General features: G+C 45.2%; 1 protein-coding gene across 1 annotated transcript in view; it reads left to right on the top strand.

Annotated features, from left to right (window-relative positions):
* The window catches only part of SERTM2 (serine rich and transmembrane domain containing 2), a 43,435-nt gene extending 16,700 nt beyond the window's left edge, over positions 1–26,735 (top strand). The window contains exon 2 of the mRNA XM_066581733.1: positions 22,612–26,735. Coding sequence (XP_066437830.1) covers positions 22,985–23,266 — 282 coding nt within the window. The 5' untranslated portion in view covers positions 22,612–22,984 and the 3' untranslated portion in view covers positions 23,267–26,735. The remainder of the gene's footprint in view (positions 1–22,611) is intronic.
* The last annotated feature ends 430 nt before the right edge of the window (positions 26,736–27,165 follow it).

Genomic DNA, 27,165 nt, shown 5'->3' on the forward strand with positions numbered 1-27,165 from the left:
GTAATTACAGCTGATTGATTGATTCTCCATGGATCTATATACATGTTTACTGCTGAATCATTGTAGAACGCCACCAGCTAGCTTTTTTATCTCCTTTGATGCCACAGAAATATGTAAATGTTCAAGGGTGAGAACATTCATAAGTTACATGGATTTGACTCTACTTAGTTGGCATACAATAGAATGATCTTAACCCCTTAGTGTCCACCAATATGCCGTCTTACAGTAGTCACTAATAGGCTTTAAAACTAGACATGCATCTTTTAAAGGCCTTTTTCTTATGGGCGATGTGTTTTTTGTTCATTGTGGCCGACAAATGCATGGACAGGTAAAAGTCGCCAACCGAGTCGTGGCTAAATCTTGCGTTTTTTTGCTTAATCAAAGGCCAGCCTAAATACTTCCAATGGCTCAATAGAGCCAGCTGACATAGTTTTGCAGTGCTAGCTGCTGCTAAACTCCCTCCCCCTCCCTTTGCCAGCAGCTTCCATAGAAGCCTATGGGAACCGCCAGCTGATCACAGCCGAAAGCCTTGAGCAAGACCTATCTTTTCTAGCCGCGTCAAAACATTGGCCGACTTTTTAGCCACGTCAAAACATCGAGGCCGCAATGTTGTGACGTGGCTAAAAATCGCTCATCTGAATGAATGCATTGGAATCCAATGCTTTAGATGCTCAAGATTCTTGGACAACGTTTTACCACCGCAAAATAGTCGCGATAAAACGCTCTTGTGAAATAGGCCAAAGGCGGTGGCTTGGCTGACTACTAATAGCCAGGTCTCCTGCTCTAGCTGCCAAGAATTAACCCATTTCATGCCACATTCAATAGATACTCTACCACAGTGGTCCCCAACCTTTTTGGCACCAGGGACCGGCTTCAAGCAAGACCATTTTTACAAGGCCCGGCAGGGTTGGGCGGGACATGGGCGGGGCTTTGGTTATATGGGGCGGGGCTATGAAGGGGGTTGGAGTTTAGTGCATTCTTATTTAATTATGTCATTTAGAATGTCCTGGCAGTACACACATAGGGCAGTATAATATATCCCCCGCCTGGCAGCACACACATAGGGAAGTATATAATCTATCCCCCCCTCCCCAGCACACACATAGGGCAGCATATAATTTATCTCCCCCCCCCCCCAGTAATACACAGCCCCCACCCCTCAGTAATAGACAGACCCCACCTCTCAGTAATTAGCAGCCCCTCCCCCTGTAATAAGTAGCCCCCACCCCCAGTAATAAGCAGGTCCCCCCCAGTAATAAGCAGGTCCCGCCCCGTAATAAGCAGGTCCCCCCCCCGTAATAAGCAGGTCCCCCCTCCCCCCGTAATAAGCAGGTCCCCCCCCCAGTAATAGGCAGGTCCCCCCCCCAGTAATAGGCAGCCCCCCCCCTCCAGTAATAGACAGCGCCCCACCCCCAGTAATAGGCACCCCCTTCCCCTGTAATAAGTAGCCCCCACCCCCCCAGTAATAAGCAGCCCCCCCAAGTAAGCAATCCCCCCAGTAATGAGCAGGTCCCCTCCAGTAATAAGCAGCCTCCCCCCAGTAATAGGCACCCCCCCAGTAAAAGGCACCACCCCCAGTAATAAGCAGCCCCCCCCCCAGTAATAGGCAGCCCCTTCCCCTGTAATAAGTAGCCCCCATCCCCCCAGTAATAAGCAGCCCCCCCAGTAAGCATCCCTCCCAGTAATAAGCAGGTCCCTCCCCAGTAATAGGCAGCCCCCCCGCCCCCAGTAATAGGCAGCCCCCCGCCCCCAGTAATAGGCAGCCCCTTCCCCTGTAATAAGTAGCCCCCCCCCCAGTAATAAGCGGCCCCTTCCCCTGTAATAAGTAGCCCCCACCCCCCCACCCCCAGTAATAACCAGCCCCCCCAGTAATAGGCAGCCCCTTCCCCTGTAATAAGTAGCCCCCTCCCCCCTAGTAAGCAACCCCCCCAGTAATAAGCAGGTCCCCCCAGTAATAAGCAGGTCCCCCCTAGTAATAGGCAGTCCCCCAGTAATAGGCAGCCCCGCGTAATAGGCAGCCCCCCCCCCCCCAGTAATAGGCAGCCCCTTCCCCTGTAAAAAGTAGCACCCACCCCCCCACCCCCAGTAATAGGCAGCCCCTTCCCCTATAATAAGTAGCCCCCACCCCCCCAGTAATAGGCAGCCCCCCTCCCATAGTATGCAGCACCGCCCCCAGTAGTAAGCAAGCCCCCAACCCATATACTTACCTCCTCCCTTCTGTCAGCGTCGCTCTCTGCCCTGACGTCAGTGTGCAGCCCGGAACGCTTCCTCCCCGAGTCCTCTCCTGCAGAACTAATGAGCAGGGGACTTGGGGAGGAAGCGTTCCGGGCTGCACACGTCAGTGTGCGCCGGGATCAGCGCGATTACCAGCGGGGAGCTGCGGCGCCCCTGCTGGTAATCGCTTCAGTGGTGAGCGGCGTCGGTACGCCGCGAGCCACATAACACAAGCAGCGGGGGCCGGCGCGGGGGACAGGTGAGTTCCGCCGGGGAGCGGGGGGGAGAGAGGGAGATCATCCCCGCCCCCCTAGCCCCCGAATAATTAGAGACGAGCGGGGAGATACTCGGCTAAGGCACTACTCGCTCGAGTAATGTGCCTTAGCGAGTATACTCGCACATCTCTAGTCTTGTCCTATCTTTCCCGCACAATGTATTCACTAGGTGGCTTCACACGACCAGATTCCTATTGTGAAATCGACAATCAGAAGATCCATAGCAAATCGCACACATTGAAAGGCATGTACTTTTCCTTTTTCCTTCACACTTATGCATGTGAATTGCATATTCCACGAGTAGGGGAAAAATAACAGTAGGCTCTATTTTGCTGTGGATTCCACTCAAACGACCTCCATTGAAGTCAATGGAGGACGTCCGACCCACAGCCCATCCACAACTGACATTGTGTATGTGCCACAGGTTCCCCGCGTCATCGCCTAGCAAAAGACATTGAAAAAACAAATCTGTACTGTGCATGACCAGCGGCAAACTGTTGCGGTCTTCCGCATTACAGATAATTCAGGTACGCGGGGTCGCCGGCCAGAATATTCCCACAAATTGCTCACCAAACCCGCAAGCCTGATGTGCGATTGAAAATGGCAAAATTTTGACAGCAATTTCGCATAAAAATCTACATTTAGCATGAGGGTTTTGATGCAGAATTTTCTACTGGGTGTTTAGGGATGAAAGGTCCCTAAAATAAATCCTTACCATGTGTTCCACAAACTTCCTTTCCTTTTTTATTAACACCCTCCCCAATTTATGATATTCTACGAAAATAAGCTAATATACCTCTCCTTCATAGAAAATACAGATGCACCTGACTACAGGACACACCCAGATATTAGACAACAGGAAACAGTAACAAAATTATTCATGCTAATTAAAATTTCCTTGGTGGTTTAAAAAAGTTGGAAAGATTAATTTCATTAACTTTGATCTCATGGTCCCAATTCAGAGTCCCATGATGGGGTTCTTAAGGACAGGACTCTTCAAATGGAGAAGTTAGATTAGTGTAATATAAAGAAGAAAGTAACTTGGAGGAATCTTATGGGAAGGGCGGACAAGCTTATCTCTGAAAAGTTATGAAAACTCATAAATAACCTATGTGGAATAGTCTTCAGTCCAGGCAGACCTCCTAGGTAGGCAAGTGTGGGGGACAGATGGGGGCCGGTGCTGCCTATTGTATGCTATAGGGCAATAGGTTATTTAGCGCTGGTTACACAAGAGCAGGAGAATTACCCACAGGGCAACCTTGGGTTGTCTGTTCACTCCCGCTCAAAGAAAATTCAGGGCAGGGTGGTGCTGACAGCCACATGTGCAGCGTCACATATGCTGAGGAGCTGGGAGGGCAAAGAGTTGGCTTGTTACAGCGGCACTTACCAGGCTCCCTCCAGGAGGGATGCACGTAGCCAAGGCCCAGGCAGCGCTGGGCCTCTTCTAGACACCCCCGGCGTGGGGATGCCCAATAAACAGGGTAACAGGTGCAGAGGAATTTGTCACATGTGACGCCACCATTCCGATACCCCCCGGCGTGACCATCAGCGGAGTAAATAAGTGAGCCACTGACAGTTTAAGTACCTCAGGTCCCCGGGAACAGTCAGGGCCTGGAAATAACTTTACTGAAAACTTCTCTTTAGTGATACAAGGCATAAATTCACAAGATACACTAGTGCAGGTAAGACGGAGGATTTGGGGTCAGGGAGGAAACTCAGGATGATACCGGTCCTGCAGGCCAAGTTATCTGTCAGGTACCTCTCCTGGAAGGGGAACACTCCAGAGAAGGAAGGGGGTAGGGTCACTCCACAGATACTCCGACAGGACAGGACCTCCACCGGCGGTCCCAGACTTCAGAACACGTGGGTGTGTAAGACAAACGATTGCGTACCTCTGCACTAGGCCTTGACAGATTTGACTTGCTCTCTGCTCACTTTCTGTCTCTCTTTGGGGCTCACTTACAATTGAAACTGAAGACAAGGATTCCGTGAAACCTCTCCTCTTCTTCCATCTTCAACACATGAGGGCTGAAGGTGCCCCCATGTGCCTCTGTATCTCCTAGCAGCTCTGGAAGATGGAACCTTTTCCCGCTCTCAAGCACTCACATTTATACCTTCTCTCACACCACATGACAGAAAAGAATTGTTACATTCACAGGCAGACAGCTCATATTTTGCAGACATTAACCCATCACTTACTGCAGCTCTGCAATACACAGAACAGAATGACAGAGACATTTTGTACAGTGCATCAAGACAAGACATTACATGTATGACATGGAGGGGGCCAGGAAAACATGTTCTGGGCCACTAAAGATGGATCAGATGGTACACTGAAGGCTCATCTGAGAAAGGCAATGGGAGGCATCTGATGAGGTAGATAACTTGACTGGGAGTTTGGGTAACGTTTTAATAAATGGAGTGTCAATAAAATACAATGGCAGTTTTGCACAAGTTCTTGTTTCCTGAGCCAGGCAAAGTGGTCAGGGGGGTCTGGCACTGTCACCTCCTCTACAAATCTGGAGTATAAGATGCAGGAAATTTTTATCAAGATTTTTTCTTGCTAAAAAGTGAGTCTATAGTCCTGAAAATAGAGTATTTCTTGGTTTATAAATGACCGAATCATACTAAGACCATTCTATGACATTATTTTCATCAAGGACCATGATCAAGCACAGAGCTGTGTATACGAAGGCTAGCTCAGAAAATCAGATTACACGATCAATAAATAATTCAATTTGAACCACCAACAAAACTGACTCATAGGTCAGCCGGAAATCAAGAAAGGCCATGAGACAAATAAAGCATACTTATCTCTGTATGATACACTACAGTTCAAGACTTACAGTATGTGGACCCTTGACCATCAGACCTAGATGAGCTTGTCAGACATCCCATTCCAAACCATGAGTGTTATGATCCAGTTGGAAGCTCTTATGTGGCTATGAAAGAGCAGAAGAACAGGTATTTTCGGGTGCAGGGCTAATTACCTGAGGTGTCGGTAACACGGTTTAGTTCTGCTCACCTTGCTGAGTTGTGTGAGACAAAGCGCTGATAATGCAGAACAAACAAATGGCGCAGCTGCTGCCCGTCCAGATCTGTTCTCGTCCCAAAGGTACCCAAATGATATGAAGATGATGCAGTAGAGATATGACTGGTTTAGTTACTGGGTGGTCCCTAGAGACAGGTATAGCAAAGAATTAATATTTTGGATATTTAACTTCTAATACGATAAAACAAGGTTGATCCCCACCTGATGAAGAGCAGAGTACCGGCTTAAAATGCCGGTTAAGTATCAAGCCTTTGGTGTAGCTGCCTGTGTGGACCGCGACAGTAACTAAACCGGCCATATAACTTCTACATCTTTTGTGGCTAACAGCCTCCACTGCTCTCAGGAGACTTTCCACAAGATTTTGGAGTGTCTCTATGGGTATTTGTGCCCATTAGCCAAAAGTGGATTTGTGAGGTCAGGCAATTGTAAGGGGGAGGCAGTGCCCACGCTCCCCTTACAGGGTATCAGTTCAGCTGTTGTCACGAGCGGCCTTGTTGCAACTGCCACCGAGATGCAGCCAGGAGTGGGGACAAGGAAGAGGTGCATGTCAGTGCTGATGAATGGAGCGCTTGGAGTGCTGTGTAAAGAGTGGAGAGCAGTGAGGGGTGCACTGAAGCGCTGGTAGTTCTAGCGATTGTCAATGCTGCTTGTAGAGGTGCAGTGAAGCGCCATGAAAATGCAGATTCTACCCCCTCTATGACTCGTCTAGCGCATCACCGCCCATAAGATCAGCCCCCAGTAGGAGAAATGAACGGGGCTAGGCCCTGCCCACTGGCCGAACATTAGGGATTTTTCTTTGTGCCACAGGCGCTTGCTATAAAACATTCAGGTGCTGCGTCAGCCCAGTGAAGTTAGTGATGCAGCTACTGTGGGGACTCGGCTTAGAAGTCTATGTAAGATGTCTGTAGGCCTCTACGAGTCCGTCTTCAGCTGCTCAGAGGAGCTAGCATCCAACAAAGGCAGCCGAAGGGGCACAGCATTTGGATGAGTGCTGCAGCCCCTGTGTTCTAGCAATCAATGGACTTTTATCTCCGCGTATTATGGATGTGAGCCACATACAGTTGTGTCAGTGAGCCCAAACCCTGAAAAATAGCTCCTGTGCCATAATATTGCTTCAACCAAATTTTACAGCAGGCACTATGAGCTCAGTAGGTAGCATTCCCCGAGCATCCAAAAAAACTCAGACTCATCCGTCAGACTGCCAAACAGTGACGCATAATTCATCACTCCAAAGAATATGTTATCGCTGTTCCAATGTCCAATGCCAACATACTGCTTACCAATCCGGCTGATTTTAGGCATTGCGTATGCTGAATTAGGCTTGTGTGCAGCTGCTCAGCTATCTGAACACATTTCATGAAGCTCCTGACATACAATACTTACTTTGCTGTCACTTCCAATAGCCATTTAGAACTATGTAGCAAGTGATGCAACAGAGGATAAGTGAGTTTTATGTGTCGACCCTACTATGTGAGTTTGGATAAGTGATTTTTTTTAACTTCCATTTTACAATAATATAGTTTACAGTTGATCGAGATGTCCGAACTCAATAATTAGGAGGGATGTCCTCTTACTTTTGGCCATATGCCGTTTGGCTGCAAAACTCGGCATGCAGTTACATCTCAGGCGGATATGCAAATGATTACAATTGTGACCAGATGAACGGTCTTGCCATCTGAGTATCTAAAAGAGATTCCACCTGTGGCCTATAAAAAGGCTCTCAGAGGCTCCTTGTGTGCAGTGAACCTCTACAGGCTTGTGTAGAGCTAGTTGACCACTAGACGCTTCTACGACACAATCGGAGAGATGTTGCCCAGTTCACAGAGGTTGAGAGGGGGTGCAATGTTGCAATGCAAAAAGTTGGATGGTCGTATCGAAGTACTGCCTGCCACCTGGGCTGTTCTGATCAAACTACAAGAAATAGTGGTGGCATGGAAGAATGAGGGAGGAAGTGGAGCTACTCCGATGAAGATCGGTAGAGAAATTGTTCTAACATATGGTCATTTATTTCTGTATGTGGTGAAGAGAAATAGGTGCAACAAGTTCCAGGTGCTGCCAAATCAGCAACTGTGCAACCTAGATAGGCTGGCCAGTGAGATAACGGGTAGAGAGGAAAAAAGACGCTGATCGAGTGGCGCAATCTCTTTTAGAAAATTGTGCACATGTTTGGATATTTAGAAAATAAAACACTTTCTTCTAAATATCCCAGCATGTGCACAATTTTCTAAAAGAGTTCGTGCCACTTGATGAGCATCTTTTTCTTCCCATGACCAGACTACTAGGAAATGTTGGGACCAGTGGATACATGAAGGCACCCACACAAGACAATTGGGCTCAGAACGCCCTTGACAGACCACCAATAAAGAGGCATCTGATTGTCCGACAAGCACAAGCAGTTCCAACAGCTTTGTTGTCCACCATCCAGAGACAGGTGGCACCATTGTTACAGGCCTTTGTGCCTGTCGGAACCATTTCCAGGTGCTTGGCTGAAGGATTTGGTCTCATGGTATCCATGACATTCCAGCTGTCATTCAAGAAGAAGCCTTATCAGTGAGCGACAGATAAACTAAACCTTAGTAAAGCAAAATTTGATCAGCTTAGAACTACTATCGGTAACATTAATTGGGACAACATCCTCAAAAATATCAGTACAGAGGACAAATGGGAAAAGTTTAAAAGGATCCTAATCACCTCATGTGAGCAGTTCATTCCCTTTAAAAATAAAAGAATCTCAACTAAAAGGAAACCAATGTGGCTCGACAAGACGGTAAGAGGGGCAATAAACGAAAAAAAGAAAGCGTTCAAACTACTAAAGCAACAAGGCAGCGAAGAAGCGCTAAAATCATACAGGGAAAAAAACAAAATATCCAAAGATAAGATCAAAACTGCCAAGGAGGAAGCAGAAAGACGGATCGCCAAAGAGAGCAAAAACAACCCGAAGCTATTTTTCACCTATTTTAACAGCAAAAGGATTTGCACTGAGAGCACTGGGCCTTTAACAAATAATGCAGGAGAAATCATTGAAGATGATGGAGGGAAGGCAAATCTATTGAATAGTTTATTTTCAAGCATATTCACGAACGAAAAGGAAATGCCACATGAGGTGCAGGGGAATAAAATGAACCCCTCACAAAATATCTCATACCTAACGCAGGAGGAAGTGCAGAACCGGCTGAAGAAGATTAAAATCGATAAATCGCCAGGCCCAGATGGAATACACCGAAGGATACTAAGGGAACTAAGTGATGAGATAGCTAGGCCGCTATACCTAATATTTCTAGACACTATCAAGACCGGTGTTGTACCATTGGATTGGCGCATTGCCAACGTGGTTCTAATTAACAAAAAGGGGTCCAAAAGTGAGCCTGGTAGCTACAGGCCGGTAAGTCTCACTTCAGTAACTGGAAAAATATTTGAGGGGTTTCTGAGAGACTCCATTGAAGAATACCTCAAGGAGAACAACGCAATAACTCCTCACCAGCATGAATTCATAAAGGGTCGATCATGTCAGACCAATCTGATCAGCTTCTACGATGACGTAAGCTCTAGGCTGGGCCTGGGAGAGTCTATTAATTTCGTATATCTGGAGTTCTCTAAAGCATTTGACACCGTGCTGCATAATCGAGCTGTCTCATTTTATATATAAGCCTGACTGGGTGAAAACGTCTGTATCTGGGTAAAGAATTGGCTCAGAGATAGAAAGCAGAGGGTGATAATAAGTGGTTCATACTCTGAATGGGCCACCGTTGCTAGTGGGGTGCGACAGAGTTCAGTATTGGGCCCCATTCTGTTCAATATATTTATCAATGACCTGATAGAGGGGCTGCACAGTAAAATATCAATATTTGCAGATGACACAAAATTATACAATATAATTAATACAACGGAGGACAATATGCGGCTACAAACAGACCTAGATAAGCTGGGGGCTTGGGCAGAAAAATGGCAAATGAAGTTCAATGTTGATAAATGTAAGGTTCTGCACATGGGCAGGAGAAACAGATGTCACCAATATACACTAAATGGGGTACAGCTAGGGAAAAGCGATATGGAAAAAGACCTGGGAGTACTAGTGAACTGTAGACTAAACTGGAGTAACCAATGCCAGATAGCTGCTGCAAAAGCTAATAAAGTCTTGGGGTGCATTAAAAGAGGTATAGGGGCGAGGGGTGAGAACATTATTCTTCCACTATATAAGGCACTTGTCAGGCCTCACATGGAATACTGTGTACAGTTCTGGTCACCGGGGCTCAGCGAGGATGTTGCAGTTCTTGAGGGGGTTCAAAGAAGGGTAGTTAAACTAATACATGGAATGAAGGGACTTGAATACCCAGAGAGGTTATCAAAATTGGGATTATTCACCCTGGAAAAAAGACGGCTAAGGGGCGACCAAATAACTATGTATAAAAACATGAGGGGACAATACAAGGATCTCTCCCATGATCTGTTTATACCCAGGACTGCGACGGTAACAAGAGGGCAACCGCTACGTCTAGAAGAAAGCAGGTTTCATCACCAACATAGAAAGGGGTTCTTTACTGTAAGAGCAGTGAGCATGTGGAACTCTCTGCCTGAGGATGTGGTGATGGCAAAATCCATCCACACTTCCATGGCTGCCCGGTTGCCAGATTTATCACTAATGGAATTTGTGTGGGACGATCTGGGCACCAACTTCAACAGCCTACGAGTTTGCACGATCTAGAGGCTCAGTTACAGTAAAAGTTGACTGATATGCTGCAGGATAGTCCATAAAGTAAGAGGCAGCAGCGGCGACGTTACAATCCATATCGGACCTTTCTCAAGCCTGGCTTGAGAAAGGTCCGATATGGATTGAAACGTCACCGCAGCTGCACTGCTGTGAATTCAATTTATGTATGCTGTTGGAACCATAATGGATTAAACTTCCCTTTTATGCAAAAATCTGCAGTTCATGCTGCCTCTTACTTTATGTACTATCTAGCAAATGCAACAGGCTTGGATCCAGCCTACTGAGGTGTGATATCACTGTGGCTTGGATTGTCGTAAGACTCCCTTCTTTATTGAGTGCTGCTCTGCATCTATGCTTTGTGATATGCTGCAGGATACCATGCAGAACCTGTATGCCTCCATGCCCGCCCATGTCACATCTTCTATTCAAGCTAGAGGCGGCCCAACAGGGTACTAGAGCCTTCATGCCCACCCATAGGACATTTTGTATCCAAGCTAGAAGCAGTACAACAAGGTATTAGAGCCTCCATGCCTGCCCATATCACATCTTGTATCCAAGTTACAAGTGGCACAACAGGGTACTAGAGGCTCCATGCCCAACCGTATACCATCTAGTATCCAAGCTAGAGGTAGTACAACACGGTACTATAGCTTCCATGCCCCCCATATCACATCTTGTATCTAAGCTAGAGGTGGTACAACAGGGTACTGGAGCCTCCATGCCTACCCCCGATGTGTTCTTTTTTTGCTCTTTTGTGCAGTGCTTCACGCATTTTCCCTTGTGTATTTGCGCACCTCCCATAGACTCCTATTGGGACCTTTGCTTTGCAAAATGCATAAAGATAGAGCAGGTCCTACTTTTTCTGTGCGCAAAAAACACGCTTTTAGGGGCGAATCCATTGAAATCAAAGGGTTCTATTCTGTGTATTTTGCACACACAATTACCCGCGCAAACACAGTCGTTTGAAGAAGCCCTAATAAGCCCTAAGGGAAACCTGCTCATGGAAAAGAACCCATTGAATTCAATGGGTTCTATCCCTGTGTTTTGCTTGCATATATTTTACGCATGCGCAATGCTCAGAAAATAGATCCCATTGATGTCAATGGTTTTGTACTCACATTTTTTTTTGCACACACATTTCTTGCGCACTCAAAAATGAGACCTGCCTTATTTGCCACTAAGGGTCCTTTAGAAGTCTATGGGAGGTTTACAAATGCACAAAAAGCTTATGGGAGCTGTGCATTTCTTAAAAAAAAACATCTGGAACTCATTAGGCTAAATAGTCATTTAATTTGGGGCCTTTTCATCTGCCGCGCACAAATGAACATGCCCTGTGTGAGTGAAATCACTCTTATGATATGCCTCAGGTATCCAAATAGTTTAAAATAGGTTAATTGGAGCTCGGAGAAGCCAATGAATGACACAATATAGTGTGTAAAACCAGAGGGCATCTACCTTAATGATGGCAGGAAAAGCAAAGGGGCAACTTTATAGATAGAAAAGGGGAAGGATATTAGCAGACCTGCTCAGTAGGGATATTAGCAGACCTGCTCAGTAGGGATATTAGCAGACCTGCTCAGTAGGGATATTAGCAGACCTGCTCAGTAGGGTCTCCTCACATGACAAAATTAACATTTGGTTCAAACTGGTTTTCTTGCAGAGAATGAGCAGTTTCTGTTGACTCATCTGCCAGTCTTTGTGTGTTCTTGTCTTTTGAAGAGTCTTTGCTGGTTTCATGTGCTCAAACAGTCCTATTTTACCTGTTTATGTAAACAATACATTGTACTCTCATTGTATATGGGGGATGCTTGCTGATACCAGCAGATGCAAAGACTGAAATTCAAGAACCAACTATAGGGGAAATACAATTTCCATCATACTCTCCCATCTTATACTTACGCAGCTGAACAAACGAAAATACACATACCAATGGAGAACATCTCCATCATCTCCCACACCAACGTTCGCAATACGCTCATAAAAAAGGCTCGTACATAGCACAAATACGTTATGCTGAAGCGTGCGCAATTGCACATAAGCTGGTATGACGGAGCCCTCAGGGCTTATTCAGACAACCGTATATCGGCCGGGTATTCACGCCGGCCAATATACGGCGTCCCTCTCTGCAGGGGAAGGAGGCTGGAAGAGCCGGGAGCAGTGCACTGAGCTCCCGCCCCCTCAGCACTATTTACAATGGAGGGGGGCAGGGCTGGGGCCGCCTCCTCTCATTGCAAATAGTGCCGAGGGGCGGAGAGGGGGTGAAGAGGGGGTGGGAGCTCAGTGCACTGCTCCCGGCTCTTCCAGCCTCCTCCCCTGCAGAGAGGGACGCCCTATATCGGCCGGCGTGAATACCCGGCTGATATACGGTCATCTGAATAAGCCCTAAGGCTGTATTCATGCGTGCCATTTTTGATGTGTTTTAGCTGCATTTTTAATGCATTTGTGAACTGCAGCAAACAAAAAAAAAGCATCTAAAAAGATGCCTTTTTTTAAAAAACAGCACGTGGATTTAAAAAGTAGCATGCATTTTTGGATTTATTTTTTTTGCTGCAGTTCACAAACTCGCCAAAAACACTGCAAAAACGCATCTAGAATGCCATGTGTGAATACAACCGAAGGCCTCTTTCACATGACCGTATGCGTTTGTTGGCTGATCGCAGCTAAAAATCGCATGAATGAAGAATAACTGCGATCAAGTCCTGATCTTAATTAGTTTTTTCTTGTCCATTCACACGGGCGTCTGCGACGTATCAGCGAAAAAATATGCTGCAGCGCAGAAATCCCTCGGTCAGCTGAAATCCTCTGAATTACTATTAATGCTTAATTAGGTCAGCTGTCTTCTTTTCCCAGCATTGGATGCAGCTAAACTCCCTTCCCCCTTTTTTTTCACCCCATTGGAGCTTTAAAGGGGTTGTCCCGCGAAACAAAGTTGGGGTATACACTTCTGTATGGCCATATTAATGCACTTTGTAATGTACATTGTGCATTAATTATGAGCCATACAGAAATTATTCACTTACCTGCTCCGTTGCTAGCGTCCCCGTCTCCATGGTGCCGTCTAATCTTCAGCGTCTAATCGCCCGATTAGACGCGCTTGCGCAGTCCGGTCTTCTGTCTTCTGAATGGGGCCGCTCGTGCCAGAGAGCGGCTCCTCGTAGCTCCGCCCCGTCACGTGTGCCGATTCCAGCCAATCAGGAGGCTGGAATCGGCAATGGACCGCACAGAAGACCTGCGGTCCACCGAGGGTGAAGATCCCGGCGGCCATCTTCACAAGGTAAGTAAGAAGTCACCAAAGCGCGGGGATTCAGGTAAGCACTATCCTTTTTTTTTTTATCCCTGCATCGGGTTTGTCTCGCGCCGAACGGGGGGACTATTGAAAAAAAAAAAACCCGTTTCGGCGCGGGACAACCCCTTTAAGCATATCTTGTTAAAAGATAGGGCAAGACCTATCTTTTGACGCTGCATTTAAATCGCTCAGCGATTTTGGCCGCCGATGTGCTATTTTTGCCTTTTTTATTATGTGGCTTGAAATCGCTCATCTGAATGAATATATTGGAATCCAATGCTTCAGATGGTCATGATTTTTGGATGCAGCTACAATAGCTACATATATATGGCCGTGTGAATAAGGCCTAAGTCAGGAGTACCCTGAAGGGGGAGCTCCGACTGGAATGACATGTCCTCTATGTGCTGCATCCCTTTCCTGGAGCTCTCCATCCTATGTGATACTTACACACTATGACAGGCTTCATTAATGCTTATGCAGTGCTCTGTCATCTTCATATATATATTTTGCTTTGTTGCTCATCTTTGGAGTTCCATCTTCATAGACCGTCAATAGCTGAGACACAAAGCTTCAAAGAGCTCTTAGCTTCTGCTAAGATTCTCTCTGTATTGCCTGTAAACTCTGCCCTCTAATCACACACATCCATTCCACGAATCCAGGCTGCAACGTGCTCGGAGTCATTGATTTACTCCCAATCCCCAAGTGACTCCTGGAGTTATTCTGTGAAGAATATTAAATGAGAGCCTGGAACAAACACGGCTTCTCAGATCAACGGGAACGCCAACAGCAGAACGGACAATACGAGCGCCATTGTTGCTTGGAGGTCGAGAAAAGCATTGTGGTCTACAAGCAAAAAGTGTTTCCCTATATTCATTTTACCGAGGCGAAGTGATCCGAATGCTATAATAGTAGAGTAATTAAAGATGAGGCACAAGTATAGAGAACACCGGCAACTCCTTTCTAGAACAAGAACATTTGGCAATCTTATTACGCTAGCCTACTTTGACTTGACATGTAGAAGCAGTTGTGTTAGGGTTACACGCACACGGTCGGATAAGGCAGTTACTCAAGCAAGCATCGCTCTTCTCGAGTAACTGCATTCTCGTCCGAGCAGGCTCGGGGAGGGGGGGGAGGGAGTGAGAGAGATCTCTCCCACCCCCCGCTACACCTTGCCGCTCACCCCCCCCCCCCCCTCCGAGCCTGCTCGGATGAGAACGCAGTTACTTGAGAAGAGCGATGCTCGCTCATCTCTAGTAGGCATGTCATATGGCAGAGGTTGTTCGTAGAAGGAGGTGTCGGCGTTTTGGTGTTCATCCTCTGTTGTCCCAGACTGCCAGTCTTTGCTCCGCTAAACTGATAATCATCTCCAACTTAGTTTAGTTTCCAAAATTAAATGATCCTAAACAATCTACTACAAGTCCGCCGTGCCTTCCCTGCAATGAGCTGCAAACTTTATAGCACCCTGACAGGTGGCTGCACAATTACGGCATTTTTTTCACGCATGTCCGTGCAGAGTTCGTTCGCATTTGCGCACCCCCATAGACTACTATGGGGATCTTTACTGTTCAAATGAGGACAAAAATAGAGCAGAAAGTTTATTTTTACTGAACGGAAATACGCACGCAATAACAAGTGATGTGAGCGAACCCATTGAAATCAATAGGTTCTAATGTATGCGGTTTTGTGCAAGCATGCTGGGCCTCGGTAGCAGTTGCTGGTGCATGCTGCTGTACCCATGGCAGTATTGGGACGTGAGTAGCGCAGGCTGAAACCCGCTGCAGATTCGTAGTTGATTTTAAGTCAAAATCTGCACTAATGGTGAGAATTTTAAGGGATATTTGATGCAGAAACTCTGCGGAATGTTCAGAATTCCACAGTGAAAATCTGCGCCAATTAACTCCATGACGTGTGATCATGTTGTTGCTGAGGAGGAGGCTGCATTACCTGTGTGCAACATGAACTATAAAAGAAATCGAAGGCTAATTTCACACGGGCGAGTGCAATATCGGGCCGTGAAACTCTGCAGTACAAGGCGTCTTTGTGTTAATACGCCTCACATCACTTCAGGGAAGTAGCGACCCTCTGCAGCGGCTACGCTGAGTTTTTTCCATTGTTTTCAATGGGAAACCTCACATCAAACTTACGTGCACCCCACGTGCCGTGCAATGCTTTGCCAGCCCCAATGAAAACAATGGGCGATGCAAGGGAACGCCCAAAGGTAGAATATGCTATGATTATTTCCCGCACCGCGAAGCAGAAAAGAATCGCTAATGTGTATGTATAACCGCAATCAAAAGAATGGGTTTCATATCCGTGCGTCTCACAATGCACCAATCTTGGGTGGTTTTCTCGGCCTGTGTAAAAGTGGGCGTATTTAATCGGGCGTATTATGGCAGTTGCTGCATTTACAAATACACAATTGGCGGCATAATCATTGTTCGTATACTGAGTCTTTAAGAAGGCAGAACCCTTTAACCCTTTCCAATCCACTGTCTGACGTCTAAAGACATTCTGATTGAAGGCAGTACAGCTCCGATGTCGGAAGACGTCCGGCAGGGTATTCTTACTGTAGATTATTGGCCGCTCTGTTGTCAGGGGCCTCTCCAGCATGTCCCATACTGCAATACTGGCTCTAGCCAGCAGATGGCGCCATTGTATAATGACAGAAAGAGAAAGCCCCCTAGGAAACCCTAAATCCAAAATTGGATTGCAAAGGGTTAAGAAAGAGCATCGATTAGATTTTCTTTTCAAATCATATCCACCGCTTTGGCCCAATGACTGAGGGGCAGTAAGTGACTACGGCTGTGATTCATTGTGGCACTTTTAGGTCGGGATCACGTATGTATGCTGCTGCCTCCAATTAGCTCCTTGAATGGCTGATGTGATTAGACTGAGACAGATTATTATTCTTCAGAACTGGACATTTTTGTGTTCTAGGTGAGTTCACAACAGTGTTTTGTTTTATATTCCGTCCTAGGAGCATAAATGAAAAAAGTTCAGTAAAGTGTTAGCCAGCAAAGAAGTGTGATTGTTCTCAGCAAGAGAAACCAAGTAATCTTGTAGATATGATACCTTTTTAATGGCTAACAAAAATACATGATGTTATAGCAAGCTTTCCAACCTACTTAGGGTTCTTCCTCAGACATAATGGGACACATCTAAAGGCGTATTTAATATATGTAATGTAAGGAGCTGCAGGACCTGCTCAAATGTACTGACTGCAGACAGGATACGGATCCCCAACACACAGCAGGACTATAAGATCCTGAGGAAATTCACATGTTCCACGTCTGATGTTGTGTACCTGATCCTGTGCAGTGAATGTCCTGTTGGGGGCCTTTATGTTGGAGAAACTGGACAAAAATTGAAAGCGAGGATGAGATTGCATTGCCACACGATTAAAGAGAGAAAGTCAGAATTACCTGTGGCAAAGCATTTTTCTAATCACAGATACAACATACAACATATGAGAGTTATTGTACTTAAAGGAAATTGTAAGTCCCAACATCACAGAAGAATTTAGGAATATAAGTTTATAACGCCCTTTGGTACTATTAGAAACTGAATGAATCTCGGAGTGGCGTTTCTACATCAGTGGAGATTATGAGCTATGAAAAACCCAGAGCAGAGGTAATATGCTTGACCCCCTAACATCAATTTAGAGACTTTCACATTCCTTGTCACTGGACTAATTATTTACTGTTATGCTCATCCCTCCCTGGTATTTATGTAGGTCCTATTAATCACCTCATGTCTGTTTCTTCTTATACGGTTCTGGAATTCATTTCAAGTGCAAATTAAGTACACCCAGTTTGTGCCCTCCCATGTGATCATGTGTATATATTCAATACATCTTTAGATTTGTTCCATTATGCCTGAGGAAGAACCCTGAGTAGGTTTGAAAGCTCACTGTAACATCATGTATTTTTGTTAGCCATTAAAAGGTATCATATCTACAAGATAACTTGCTTTCTCTTGCTGAGAACGATCACATTTTATCCTAAGAGCATAAAATAGTAAAAAAATCAGATCCATTCAATTCAATAGGACTTATTAAGCGTCAGTTTGCTCACGTTCCATCTGGTTTCTGTCCTTTAGATGGGAAAAGACTGACCTGCAGAACATTTAGGGCTGACACCCACTGACGATATTTTCTATCTTGCGCTGCGAGAGCAAGTGAAAACACTCGCCTCGCAGCGCAAGAAAGACGCCGGAATGAGACCGGGATATCACCAGTCTTTTAAATGGGGCCAGCAGAAGCAGCGCTAGCCCCATTGAAAAGATATGGAGAAAACCGCAGACTTCTGCCACAGCTGTGACAGCTGTGGCAGAAGTGCAGCATGCTATCCCATTGCTTTCAATGGAATCGGCGCTGCTGCCGGTCCAATTGAAAGCAGTGGTTTTTGGCAAACCCTGCAGTATGATTTTCTTGAAATATAAGCCCTTCCTTGAAAATCATCAATAAGTGGTTAAAAAAAGTAAAAAACCTAAGCTTACCCGGATATGGACCAGATATCCAAAAACGTCACCTCCATAGATTAAGTGTGTAAGCAGCATATAGGGTTTTTTCTTTAAAGCATCAGCAAATCATCTTCTGAAGTAAAAACATCTCTTTATTAATCCATTTTCTTGCTTAATAGCACGCTATATAATAATAATAACTCTGCAGTATGATTTTCGGGGAAGGGCTTGAAATATAAGCCCTTCCCTGAAAATCATCAATAAGTGGTTAAAAAAAGTAAAAAAAAAGTAATCACCTATCCGCCGCTCACACGCGTCCTCCGGCTAGCTCCCCGACACTGCTATCCAGCACTTTGAGCAGGCGGGGATTTAAAAATCCCTGCCTCCTGAAAGGGCTGTGCTGATTGGCTGAGAGCTCAGCCAATAACAGCTAGTGCTTAGCTATTCATTCGTGAATATGCTAAGCACTCATATAGCTAAGCACTAGCTGTTATTGGCTGAGCGCTCAGCCAATCAGCACAGCCCTCTCAGGAGGCGGGGATTTTTAAATCTTGGCCTTCTGAAAGTGCTGGATAGCAGTGTCTGGGAGCCAGCCGGAGGACGCGTGTGAGCGGCGGATAGGTGAGTACTTTTTTTTTTTTACTTTTTTAACCACTTGATGATGTTTTTCAGGGAAGGGCTTATATTTCAAGCCCTTCCCCGAAAATCATACTGCAGAGTTGTTATTATATAGCGGGCTATTAAGCAAGAAAATGGATTAATAAAGAGATGTTTTTACTTCAGAAGATGATCTGCTGATGCTTTAAAGAAAAAACCCTATATGCTGCTTACACACTTAATCTATGGAGGTGACGTTTTTGGATATCTGGTCCATATCCGGGTAAGCTGGCATATATGAGCTTTTTTCCCACCTCGTGCTAGAGGATAATTGAGTGCAGCAACCATATATTGAAACACTATAGGATGAAATAACGCGGTATGCTGTGCTATTTTGTCTTGTAAAATGCCAAAACCTCAGCCAGAAACTAATGGGACCTCATTATAGTCAGTGGGGTCCATTTGGCACCGCTTGGTTCCATTATATGATAGTTCTGTTCAGCTAATAGTAGTCATAACGGAGCAGAAAAATGGAAGCCATGTGAACGCGAGCGCAATGCGAGGTTTCGCATTGAAAACAATCAAAAACACTTACTGATCATCCAACATGGCTGAAAGCCACGCCAGAGGATGGCAACCTCACCAAAGTGATGGGAGGCATTTTTTGCAGAAACACGCCTTGCATCTGCCGATATATCGCACATGCGCAATATTGGGCCCAGTTTCACGGTCAGATATCGTGTTCGACCGTGTGTTGGAAGCCTAAAGCTGGATTCACATAAACATATGCATATTTGTGCATCAGGCATTGCGCATTTGCATGTGCAACTGTGTTTTTAACAGAATTTTTTACATGTGCAAGTTGTGTGTAATCGCATGTGCAAAAAACAGTAAACACCATCAGAAAAAATGCACAATGCAGGAATTGCCTTTATTTTTTTCAACTCCATCCCCCCCTCATTTTTTTATAAAGCGATCAAAAAGTTGTAGGTGCATTACAATAGTACCAGCAGAAACTACAGCTCGCCTTGTAAAAGACGAGCCCTCACACAACTCCATCAACAAGAAAAATGTAATGGTTGTCAGGATATGGCAAAAAAAAAGTAATTTTTTTTTTTTAATGGTATTTTATTTCTAAAAGTAGTACATCACAAAAAAAAATGCTAAAGTTGTCATCTCCGTAATCATACTGACGCAGAGAATTACGTTAAGATGTTATCTTTACTGCTTTGGGAATGCCGCAAAGACGCCCCCCCCCCCCCCCCAAAAAAAAGACACAATCGCGTTTTTTCCATTTCACCCCAATTTGAAGCTTTCAACAAAAGCTCCAACACCACAACAAAGCCGAATAAAAGTCCATCTTTATTTAACGCATTCTAAACAACAAATATGGTGGATCCCCACGACATGCAATGCTTTTCGGAAAGAAAACTTCCTACTTCACCTCTTGGTCCCCTAAAAAAACAAGCCCTCATGTGATTATGTCAATGGTAAAATATAAATTAGGAATTTTTGAAAGCGAAGAAGACAAAAAAAAAAAATACAAAATATGGTTGATTGGAAAGGGGCTAATTGAAAATTTTGAATGCGAAACGGCTACACAGTGATTACTATAATAATTACATTACAGCAAACTGAAATGTTAATGGAATATTGGATCACATTCTTCTTAAATTGTTAAATGTCATCGATTGAATTTACACAGAAAAAAAATGGAATAATCTAACCTAACTATAACATTTCTTAGAATCCACCAAATAGTGCCGTAACCATAAGAAATTTCCGAGCTTCAGGGTATCTACGCACAGGCTGCAGGGTGTCTACGCACAGGCTGCAGGGTGTCTACGCACAGGCTGCAGGGTGTCTACGCACAGGCTGCAGGGTGTCTACGCACAGGCTGCAGGGTGTCTACGCACAGGCTGCAGGGTGTCTACGCACAGGCTGCAGGGTGTCTACGCAGAGGCTGCAGGGTGTCTACGCACAGGCTGCAGGGTGTCTACGCAGAGGCTGCAGGGTATCTACGCAGAGGCTGCAGGGTATGTACGCAGAGGCTGCAGGGTATGTACGCAGAGGCTGCAGGGTATCTACGCAGAGGCTGCAAGGTATCTATACCCATGCTGCTGAACCCCAATGTAAAATCTGGAACAGTGACTCAAGTGTACATTTTCATTTAGGTTTTGGTCTCTTTATAGTGTATGTGAAAGAGACACCTTATGGGCCCCCTAAGGCTACTAGTCCCTGGTGCAACTCCACCCTCTGCATCCGCTTTAGTCATGCCCCCGCATTTACAGTAATAGAGTGTAACAGTCCACAGTGAATTTTATTATGTACAGTAAGGGGATATTATTTCTTTATATTAGAGGTTTCCAACATTTTATCCCTTGTGAACCACATTCAACTGTGACTGGTCAAGAGCCGCATTCAACTCATGGAGGGACAGAAATTTTTGGGCCAGAGTTACACAACCTCTTTGGACACAATACTTGTCATGCAGCCAAAGATTACACCATGACCCCACTATATCTCAACCTAATGTAAGTGAATGTGATCATGTCATGACTAGCAAGTTGCTGCTGGCCAACAATCGCAAGAAATCCAAACCTGATGCATTCCCTTGCATTCAGATGCGATGTACAGTAGCGGGCTGTAGTGCAATATTTGGCCACACGACAAGTGTTGCGCCAAAAGCCACCATGTAGTACATGTTCAGGATCCGGGTCGGGAGGGGTGTCGTCTCTCCTTAATGAGAGCACCCAGAAGGTGTGTGGAGACACCTAGAAGGTGAGTGAGTCAGGAGGGGCATCGCCTCTCCCCAAGGGGTGTGTCGAAAGAAGTACATCTAATATTATGCCATCCGAATTGTAACTATTTGGTGGTCAGGATATGTCTGCAATAAAGTCATTTGCATATAGTTACAACTCAGAACTTCCCTGACGAGCCGCACAGCAAGGAGTCACGAGCCACATGTGGATCCCGAACCACTAGTTGAGGACCACTTCTTTATATGAAACAAACCTCAATATGGAACAAAGATGGTTGCTTCTTTAATGTGTTTTTTATATGTATTTGTGTACAAATTTAGTAGATAAGTGTTCAGATTCATAAAGTGTCAGCTGATTATTAACGGTGTATTTCACTGACTGGTTAAAAAAAACCCTGCAACAATACAGGGTGGCAGGGAGTTGGGTATGCAGGTGGTACAGCCCTTGTTTTGGTCTCATTTGGCTACACTTATGAGCAGATGCCCCCATCTACCCTCTATATAGAGCTGCAACATGACTGTTACGTTTGTGCAGTTCGCAAGTACAGCACCCCCCATGGATGCTACCGACGTGTCACATATAGATGTAACCAATGTCCACAATGGGCAAATAAAGATGGTTCATAATGCAGTAGCATAAACTCAGTATTTGGTAGATGTGAAAAAGTCCCCCACAGAATAAATAACCGCAAGTAAGGAGCCAGCTGCCTTAGCAAACACCTCAAGTAGGACAATAACTGGCAACCATGAAGAGGTGGGCCTGGAATAAATACACTTCTAATATGGCTGATTGGTCGGGTTAGGGAAACACCTCCCTGTCTACCAATCATTCCATACACCGCAGGATATATTGAAGCAGAAAAGAGGAGAACATAAAACATTGAAGCATTTCCGATAGATAACAGCTAGGGAAACTTCTGCAAAGATGGGGAACACTGAGGGATCCCCACCAGATGACACCTAAGGAAACTTTTTCAATGTGAGGAAAGAGGCACTCACAGGTCCTGAAGGACAGGGCGCATGCACTGAAGACACAATTACTTGGACCGGGGCTGACATTGTGACATCACCCTATGGCCGATGTGGCACAACAATGACATACTAGATCCATGGAAGGTGCTGCCATAGCCACATTGATATGGTCCCATTTGAGCTTCCATTTGACTCTTTTTAGGTGGTAGCAAGAGACCAACCAAGACATCTTAAAATTGCGGGCTAGTATTTGAGATTTATAACGTGTATTTCTGTTCATTACAGAATTTCCACAAAGCAACTAACGAAGAAAGACTATGCATCATCAGGACCAGCTCTCCACTGAACAAAGCGACATCTTCTGACCAAATCTGAATTGTGGCCCATCGGCTACCCAAAACATAGTAGTTTTCCTAAAAGATCAATCATTTTCCTATAAAGACCTAATGATACAGTGGATGACCAGGGCTGGGTTCTCTAGAATACAGCCATTTTGGAAGTGATCTAATCATGAGCTTATTCTGCATCTCCGGCCCACGTAAACAGGAATATGAAGAACGGCTCCATCTTTACTGACCATAGTTGTAACAGACACAATTTCTAGACCTCCATTATTTTGTACAGCAGCATCACCGGTCGCACAATAGTATCTCAAGCTATGACTGAAGTCTATTTAAAATTCCGTGGAAACCGAACTATCTTCGTCCACCAGTTCCCAACAGTGGCCACAGAAGCGACCGCTACAACCACAGATAAATACTCCAACCTGTATATGTATGTGGGCTTGTTCCTCGGCCTGCTTGCTGTGCTCCTGGTCCTGCTGTTCACAATGCTTCTACGTCTCAAACATGTAATCTCACCCATCACGACTAACACGGAAAGCACGGACATGCCACAGTTCACGGATGTCGAAATGCAAGGGAGGTCGCAAAGTGCCTAATGGACTTACCGTAACATAGACAACCATGCGCTGCAAGGGCGTAGCAAACGCTTCTGCGTTGGACGCAGATGTCACATTCTGTTCCCCCGCCGGACTTTTCTTTTATAGAGTTTGGACTTTAAGATGACAAGATTTACTGTGGACATTCCTAGAGTTTTTATGTATTCTACACCTTGATAAAGCACAGATATGATTGCAAAGGACCAAGTTGTCATTAGCGGCACGACTGCTTCAGCCAACGCCTATGTTGTCGGTAATGAAAGTCACTTTCCAATCTCGTGACTCAATCACAATTTATTTATGAATATATCGTCGATACATTAGTTCAAATATTTTGGTTTTGTTGCCTCAAAGTAGGAATTATTTGCTAACATCAGTTTTTCATGAATGCACCTGCCTGTCCCGCCATACGTACCATGCATCCAGAGGCGAAACGTGAAGCCTCTGGGCCCCAATGCAAAACCTGTAACAGGGCCCCCAACTATAATGCTTTATTCATAGTACTGGACTCCCTATATGGAGAAGAGAGGCCTTATCGGCCCCCTAAGCCTCCTGGGCCCGGGTGCAACTGCATCCTCTGCATCCCCTATAGTTACACCCCTGCATGCATCTCTATGGGATTGAGTATAACACTGGACACGGAGTGCACTGAAGAAAATAAGATTGGGACCGTCTAATTAAGCCTCCCATACATGTACATGGCCAATATGACCATTTAGGGTGCATTCACATGGGCGTATTTCACAGGTGATGTCTGAACAATTGCGAAATATGGTCCGATGTCCGCGTGAAAAGAACACATTTGTTTCAATGTTTATTCACTTAAACGATTTTTAGCTGGGATCAATGGTCCGAAAATTGAAAAAAATTGCTGCATGTCCTATTTTGGGGCGATTCTGTTGCAGAATGGCCCATTATTTCCTGTGGAAAAAAAAAAAAATCACATGTAGATGCAATTTTCATGCGAGTGCGATGCGACTTTTCAATTTATAAAACGACAAAGTGATTTTCACACGATTTTTATGGGTTTCTGCAATTTTTCCATGTGATTTTCAGCCGCTTTGCATCCGATTTTTAGGTGCACTTCCTAGTTCTGCAGACTTTTTTTCAAGGTTACCATGGTTACATGCAATAAAAATGAATCGCAATCATAGAATCATAGAACGGTAATGTTAGAAGGGACCTCCAGGGGCATCTGGTATAAGTGTATCTTGACACCACCAGGAAGTCCTGGTGGAGTCAAGATTGACAGGGCGTGACGCCCCTTGATGCTCATTGGCTGCAGAGCTGCTCTCCCTGCTGGTTCTGGAAGGCCACAAAACATTTATTCGGATGGTGGCAGCAGGGACATAAAAGCGTCCTTCCCCCGTTAATGCCCTATTTTGCGTGCTGCCGTAGCGGCTGGATCTGTGAGCGGGGGAGCGGCGGTCAGGCAGCAATGAGCTGCGGAGTCTTATCAGCTGAGACCACGGAGGGAGCGTCAGAGATGGAGACTGCACATTGTACGGCAGTGGGGGACCGGCGCTCACCAAGCACACAGCCACCGCACGGGAGCGAGGCTCATGATGCTACCGGGGGATGCCTGCTGCACTCACAGTGATGCGAGACTCCAGATGCGGCGGTCACGTAGCACTGAGCCACTGGTCGGCACCCACCTCCGAGCACTGAGGCAGTGCCCGGTAACAAGCATCCACATTCAACGGGGAACGGCTGCTGCGGTCAGAGTGAGGGCTGCAGCGTGTGGATTGTTTTTTATTTCTTGCGCCCCTGGTTTCTCGTTCTTTAGCTTTACAGCAACTCATTTCAGCTGGTAGGACTTTCAAGCCTTCACCCTATCAAAAGCTAGGGGTGTGAGAGGGGCGTTCCCCCTGTCAAACCCATAGTTTCTGGTGGCGTCAAGGTACACTAATACCATCGGGTCCAACCCCTGCTCAGTGCAGGATCACTAAATCATCCCAGACAGATATTTGTCCAGCCTTTGTTTGAAGACTTCCATTGAAGGAGAACTCACCACCTCCCGTGGTAACCTGTTCCACTCATTGATCCCCCCTACTGTCTAATATCTAATCTGTGTCTCCTCCCTTTCAGTTTCATCCCATTGCTTCTAGTCTTTCCTTGTGCAAATGAGAATAGGGCTGATCCCTCTGCATTGTGACAGCCCTTCAGATATTTGTAGACAGCTATTAAGTCTCCTCTCAGCCTTCTTTTTTGCAAGCTAAACATTCCCAGATCCTTTAACCGTTCCTCATAGGACATGATTTGCAGACCGCTCACCATCTTGGTAACTCTTCTCTGAACTTGCTACAGTGATTTCCCAATCACTTCAAACAAGTGTAACCTTTTTTTTTACTGCACCCATAGACTTGAATGAGAGTTTTATGGCCGAAAATTGCTACAAAATAGGACATGCTGCGATTATTTATTTATTTTTCCTGGGACTGGTCATCCAATAAAAAAAAACGTACAGGTGAGTACAACCATTTAAAATTATAAGCTTTATTTTCGTCCGATTTTGGTCTGATTTTTATGGACAGAAAATGGGACGGAATAATAGTTTGTGTGAATATGCCCTAAACTAGAAAAAAACAGAACTTTCCAGAGATTGGCTCCATGTTATTGAGTTTTGGCAGCATACCGATGCACAAGATGTCAGCGCCCAACCCAGGATGATATTTGTGCCTGATATTATCACACTGCGAAAATGGTAGGTGAGCAGAAGCTCCTGGAACGTGATTCAAAATCTTATATTAGTTTCTTAATTTGGGACAGTGATTTTTTTTAGCCCCCTTAGGCTGCGTGAAAGGTGCAACCCGTACCCCAAAGAGGTAAATCCCTCAATAGCGGTTCATGCTTTCTCATGATCTGGCATCTTTGCACCATGAGTTTATGGAGACTGACAATTAGCAGAAACTTCAAAGCCTCCATGTTTCTCTTGGGCACAACTGTTACAACAATTTTGTATGGCAAGATCGAGTTTGTTACAAAGTTGCCTACTATAGTTTATTTGCTTGTGAACGTATTCCTATCAGTCATTCGGCTGCAGGGTGGAAAGAGAGGGAGAATAGTTGTCATTATTTTTAGAGGATGTTACACTCATGTGACAGAGACATTGCCAATTTTCTAATATGCTCATCTTGCATTCCTTCAGATGTCAAATGCATTAATAACCTATAGGTGAACCTTGTCCTATGTTGTCACATATGCATTGCAAGCATATCTACTCCAAGGTTTTCAAATCACTCAGACTGTCTTGGGAAAAAGTAGTTCACATTGAAGTTCAGTGCTAGAAGGAGAGCGTCCACAGCAATAAGCATGACATATATAATGTTTCCATATATATTCATTCCATTATCTATGGTCTTTTGAAGGGAAGCTAAAAATCACGGTTTTGTCATGTAACTTTTAACATGTAGAAAAGTGATATGTAATACAAGACATTAGCAAATAAAGATAATAGTTTTATTCTTTATAAGAACGGTGCTTGAGAAATATGCTTATTGGGATATATGGTGTAATGTATGAACCTTGAGTTTATCATTCTGTCTATATACAGAGTCAAGTGGCATTAGGACCACCAGCTATTATCCAGAGTAAGCGCCCTGTGCCGCACGGCCAGTGGCTAGGCGGGCAGGGAGTGACTCCTCAGGTGCTGGTAGATTGTCTCAGGTATCTGAGGCCATGCTGATGGCAGTGCATCCAACAGTTACTGGAGGGTGCATGGGGGGCAATCGTAGAGCAATCACAGGTCACTCCGCCTCCGTTCACAGAACTGTCACTTTTTTATTTGGGACAAGCTGGGCTTGTGATGATGTTCCTTGTCTTCAGAGACATCAATCAAGTCAGATTGGGCAAGATTAGGTCATGGAAAATGTTGTCTCCAGAGCATCTCTGCTTCCTTG

Source organism: Eleutherodactylus coqui, chromosome 10 (genome assembly GCF_035609145.1).
Source record: "Eleutherodactylus coqui strain aEleCoq1 chromosome 10, aEleCoq1.hap1, whole genome shotgun sequence".
In the NCBI taxonomy this organism is placed as follows: domain Eukaryota; kingdom Metazoa; phylum Chordata; class Amphibia; order Anura; family Eleutherodactylidae; genus Eleutherodactylus; species Eleutherodactylus coqui.